Here is a 6026-nt window from a genome sequence, read left to right on the forward strand (position 1 = left end):
ATGTCAGTCGATAAATGGCTTCCATTGGACAAAATTGCTCATTTCAGGAGAGAGTTTGGTTTGCCAATTGATTTTAGGAGCAAGTGGGTACACGAGTATCCACAGCACTTCAAAGTGGTTAAATCTCCGGATGAAGTTGATTATCTCGAGCTTGTCGAGTGGAATCCTGCTTGGGCTATCACAGAGTTGGAGAAAGCCGTATTGGGGGTATCAGAATCTGCCTGTCATACTCCAGGGTTGCTTTCCCTATCTTTCCCCTTGAAGTTTCCTGCCAGTTACAATAAAATCTATAGATATGGAGGGTCGATTGAGCACTTTCAGAAAAGATCTTACTTATCTCCTTAGGCTGATGCACGTGGCCTCCAAGCTGTATCAAAAGAATTCGATAAGAGGGCCATTGCGGTGATGCATGAGCTACTCAGCTTCACAATGGAAAAGAGGTTGGTAACGGATCACCTCACCCACTTTCGACGAGAATTCGTGATGCCTCAGAAGCTGATGAGACTCTTGTTGAAGCATCTTGGCGTTTTCTATGTCTCTGAGAGGGGGAAGAGGTTTAGTGTGTTCTTGACAGGAGCTTATGAAGGTGCAGAGCTGATTCAGAAATGTCCGCTGGTTCTGTGGAAGGAAAAGGTCCTAAGCCTTATTGGTTATAGAAGGAGGAAGAAAAAGATAGAAACTTTTACAGACATATCGGATATGGAAGATAATGATTTTCTTGAGGGTAACTCTGAGGATGAAGGCATCCCTATGCAGCTTGACCAAGAAGAAGCCATTAGTGAATTGGAGGATATTGCAGTTGGAGACAGCTCCTTCATGGATATATATGAAATCGACAATGAATACAAGCCTTGTGATTCATTTTAAGGTCATATGTTCTTGTTCGAGCAGTCAAGATTACTTGCTTTCCAGTCTTCTTCTTCACAAGTTCAAAGTTTGGAGTATTTTCTGTACAGATTTAATTAGACAAACTCGTCCTTACATCTATAAACTAAGTTAACCAATAACGGACTGATCCATTTCATTCCTTGTTAGTCCTAAACATTGCCACTGGAACTCCTGAATCAATGATTAAGAAATGTGCAGATAGTGCTTTTGGCAACTCTCAGCCTGCCTTGGTGCCAGCAAGGACATCAGAAGCAGTCTATGTACGGTGACCGGTTCATTCCCAGTTATTGGTCCGAGTTACTGAGTTCTGCAATACTAATCTGCTATTCTGAAGTTGAACTTACAATCCTGCAAGTTATTTGAATCTCAATTGTTGGGTCAAAGAGATGATTGGGTAGTAGCAATCATGGAGAACATAGCCTATCTGCCGCTGCAATAATTAACGTTCTTTCTATTGTTGTTTCAAATTAGATTCTGAGCTCACCCTGCAGTAATGCCTTGTTCATCGCTGTGCATGGATATTCAGGTGCACAATATCTAAAACTTCCTTTTGCAACATACTTTCATTTGCTTTCTATCTGATTGCCTCTTCCATAGGTCTTGCAATTTCTATTCAAAATCTCCATGAAACTATGGCACACTCATGTTTTTGGGTTCTACTAGAGAACTTCCTTTTGTTGTTTTTTAGAACCCAGCATCGAACGATAAGTAGTTTATATAACTCTTTGTTTATGCTGGGCTGTGTTTATGGTTGATTCATTTCTTTAGCTTACTGATTTGTTTGGAAGAAAGAAATAGGAGAGCCTTTGAAAATAGGAAGACTGGTTTTTTAGTTTGAATCATAGATGGCTTTCCACAGCTTTTGGTTGTGTGGAAATGACATTACTAATGTGCACCTCATAACATGAATTGTGTTCATGATTTGTTACGCAGGCTAGCATCTGCTTGATGCCATTTTGCAATAAATTTCTTTTGCTTATCAAAATTCTTAGCAAACTCACTGGAGACAATGTTGAGTAATTTGCTTTCAAATGTTGCCACTAGATTTCTTCTCTTGCTCATAAAAACCATGATATCTTAAACTGCCTGCGACAAACTGAACTGCTACTGTATAGCTAAAAATATTTTGCACTGCATTTTTCTGGTTTTTGCTTTATAACCAAATACCATGGTTGATAGATTTCATTTCTTTTGAGGTTTATTCAAGATGACACTGAAATAATTTTCTTTTGATTGTGGCAATTAGATCTCTTCTCAAGCCTGACATAGTCCTATGACCTCTCGATAGCATGCCATGCTCGACTAAGTTCCTAAGAGCATATAAGGTTGTGTTATTTAAATTTGTTTGACTTAACATAAACAGAAGCAGCAGAAAAGATACTTCGGCCTTACCCTTGCAATATTTTTTGCATTTGATACACAAAGGTGACAATGTAGTTGACAAACCTTTTGGCTTAGCATTGCAGGTAAAGAAAGTTTTCTTGTCATAGATGAATGGCGTGTCGTCGAGCACATGAAACTTGGGGACATCTATGACAAGGGTGACAAATTGTCCACTGCAGAGAAAGGGAAATGATCAAGTGCTTGGGAGCTTATTATATGCCTCTAGCGATGCTGAAATGTGATTAGAAGTGACGCTGGGTGATGGTGGACGGATGTCACCCTGCATATCGAAGATTAGGATGGAAAGGGCGATGTAAGAGATGATGTTCCTGGGTATGGCACTTTTTAGTCAAATAAACTAGAAAGATCCTTTCTCTTCTTTTTGTGGAGGATATATTGATATTTAGAGTTAAGTTTCCTTATTTGATTTAGCGCATACTCAAAATAATTCTAAATTTGCTGTTTCTTCGTGTAATCTTTTATCTTCGTTGGTGGAGCCCTTTCTGATTTTCCCTTTTTTTTTCTGGTGTTATAGCACTATTTTTCATTATTGATTGTAAACTAAATGAAGTTGAAGATGTTAACTCTTTTCCCTCTTGACTAAGATTTATTAGCATCTTAAATTGAAGTTTGTGGGATGCCAAAGCAAAGACTTACTGTTGGTTACGAAATTTTTAAGGGAAAGGTCAAGCATTGGCCATAGCTCCAACTAGAGCAACGACAGGAGTAATGTAGGACGTGGAGGTTGAGCATCAATCTCATTTGGAGCATTACGAAGGTTTTCCTGCATCTCGTATGCTCAAGGAGTGAGAGAGGAGCATCCACGACAGTAATTCTATAATAGCTGAACCTCTATCAGGTATAATCACTTGCTATCATCTTTTGTTATGGCGTAAAAGTATTTCGTTAATTCCAACTCAATTCATATAAGATAGTCATATTTACTTGTTTTAAGTAGGGATTGAGCTTTGCACTGATGTTTTCAAACTTGGGCTGCTTAGAGAACCAGTTAGGTTGCCAGTTTGTGGTTCAACCGGTCCAAGCGCTTGGACGATGGGTGAACCAGTGATGATGTCATGAGCAAACAATTATAGGTATGTAATGTTGTCGATTGGCTGTGAGCACGTGAATCGTTCGGCCTTGGGGGTAAAGCGGAGCGCCAGCGGTCCATTGAGTTAGGTGCTCGAGCCCTTCCGTGTGCAACAGCGGCCGGAAGCCCAATTCTGTACCTGCGAGACTCTAAAATTGGGTCGATCCAATTTTGAAAACCAGTCTGTTTCGCTGGTTTAGCGAGTGAACCGGTGATCAAACCGGTTCGATCATTTTGGCCAAACTCCCTGCACATACTTTATTAGTTTTGGGCGAGGAGATCAAGGGGAAAGCAATGGAATTGGCCAAAATAAAGGGGCAAGAGCTTTATAGTCTCCGAATGTGCTTGACATTCAGCCATAGAAATCTTTTTGCAACGGCTCGAAATTAACAAAACTAATTAATGTTCTCTTTCACATGAAAGAATGAAAAATCTTAAAAAGGAGATTATTAAGCGAGACCAAGCAATGAATCGAGAGGATGAGTTCGTAGAATAAATATCGTGTAATCAAAAGTACATTTGAGATTTGAATCTAGACCAATCATCGCATGATAAATTCTTGGGAACGACGAGCAAGTATCTGAATTATTAGCCTTTTTGTAATCAAGTAACTACATGTTTTTTTGTTCAGTCAATTACCTCAACTTTTCAAATGTAGGTCAAGACTTACATTAAAATCGCGGACAAAAAATGTTGATATGATACCAATGTTGTTAAATAGTCGTTAACTGTCCATATTGACGTCTGATATGGTACCTCGAGATGCTATCACGTTAGCCGAGATATATTAGACACTAAAATCGTCTAAGTCAACACACTTTTTCTATCCTCATCACTCAATCTTTAGGGTATGGAGCCACGTCAACTATTATGTTTAACTTTTACTCAGTAAGCGAGTCACGTCAGCAAAATCATATAACATGGCAAGTTATTTAACTGATACCTCAAATTGAGCCAAAATTGAAAATTTGAGGTTCTTGATTGAAAAAAAGAAGTTCAGGTACTCCATTGTAAACAGAACAAGAGCTTCGGTACTTACGATGTCATTATTCTTTTAACTCCTAAACTGCTCTAAGAATAACATCTCAAGGAAATGTTGTCTATGAAGGTGACCATAAGCAGCGTTGCTGATGGCAACGGCATGGCAGTGGCCGTGGGACAGTCGTGCGCTCTCTTGCCCCCATTCATACTTTTTTGTTTCTACCTTTTTTAAGTTCTTGCTGTTTTTTCTCTTTGCTTTTTTTTTTCTTTTATTGAACTTAAATTTGAAAAGATACATGGAAATCTAGACATAATTCTAATTGGCAAGTACAAGAGAGATTACTGAATGAAAAATCACAGTACGATTAGGCATGAAAAGAGTTGGACAAAAATTGTAGAAACAGTCAATTTTAAGCATGACATGTAACGCGTGGGGAAATTCTAGTAATTGGAAAAAAAAAAAGGGCATTCACATAGGGATGGATGGAAGAGGAGGGGTGTGAGAAGTGAAGCGACAATGCCAATCTGCGTCCTGCAAAGTCTTTTGTCTTTTTCATTTGCTCTCTTTCGCTTCTGCTTCACGTTCTAGACAAAAGAGTACGTGATGATGTCCAGCAAAGTCTTGGTCTTCCTGAGTTTATGGTTGCACATGGACAGAGCACTTGTGGACAGAAAGCCTCCTTGAAAGGTCTTGGTCTTCGTTTGATCTTTTTGGTAGATGAAAAGTCTTGGTCTTCCTGGACTTTAGAGTTTTCTCTCTCCATTAGCTCATTATCGATTTACTTCACCATGACCCTTGGTTGTTCTCTACAGGACTGTTTCACCCATGGCCATTGAAAGATCTTCTTGGCTTCCTTCTTAGCTTCCTTCTTGTACTAATTTATAGTATTGTTAATTTGAAGCAAGACATGTAACGCGTCGAAATTTTACTAGTGATGGAAAAAGAGATATTTGCATAGGGATGGAAGAGGAGGGACGTGAAAAGTGAAGTAATGAAGTAAATTTGCGTCCCGAAAAGTCTTGGTCTTCCTGGATTTGTTATAGTTTCTTCCCCACCTTCTCTTTTTCACTTTTGCTTCACTTTCTAGACAAAAAAAACGCACATGATATCCAATAAAGTCTTGGTCTTCCTGATGGAAAGTACTTTATGCGTGTATGCTATCACGACCAGCAATTTGAGTTAGACTGAAGAGACTATGTTTTGATGCACATTGTGTCCTTGAGTTAGATAAATTACCTGTTCTCCTTTTTCTCCAGATCAATACGTTTAGCTGTCGTTTGAAAGAGGATAAGAGGTGATATTTCTTCACATGACCAACTTAGAGGGCATGCCTATCTTCGTAAAAAATTTATAACTAACCAAGTGTTTTGTTGGTTTTTTATTATTATTTTAAGTTACAGGCTTCAGCAAAAGTGCTAAAAATTCGCAGCAAAACGGGCGGCAATGATCTGCTGAAAAGTGCTAAAGTAGTTGTTGATTACCGTGAATCGCTTGATAAGAGAATCATGGTCCTTTGAATAGGAAAAGTTAGCCCAAAGAAACTTGCTTAACGGATTAGTTGGTGATTTGTGAATCGTTTAATATTACCGGAGTAAAATTAAGCAACTTGCTTCATGGTTTCGTTGGTGTACCCTACTCTTTTTCTTATTAACCCAAAGCACGTGTTTTTGGTTCTCCTTATCG

The 6026-nt window shown here is 38.8% G+C and overlaps 1 protein-coding gene across 1 annotated transcript; it reads left to right on the forward strand.

Annotated features, from left to right (window-relative positions):
* Nucleotides 1–11: 11 nt before the first annotated feature.
* On the forward strand, nt 12–1416 carry LOC115665017 (protein WHAT'S THIS FACTOR 1 homolog, chloroplastic-like). Its single transcript, XM_056319049.1, has one exon. It carries the CDS (start codon nt 406–408, stop codon nt 865–867), a length of 462 nt encoding a protein of 153 aa, XP_056175024.1. The 5' UTR covers nt 12–405; the 3' UTR covers nt 868–1416.
* The last annotated feature ends 4610 nt before the right edge of the window (nt 1417–6026 follow it).

Source organism: Syzygium oleosum, unplaced genomic scaffold (assembly GCF_021117445.2).
Source record: "Syzygium oleosum isolate NSW1041296 unplaced genomic scaffold, Sole_v2.1 Sole_v2.17, whole genome shotgun sequence".
In the NCBI taxonomy this organism is placed as follows: Eukaryota; Viridiplantae; Streptophyta; class Magnoliopsida; order Myrtales; family Myrtaceae; genus Syzygium; species Syzygium oleosum.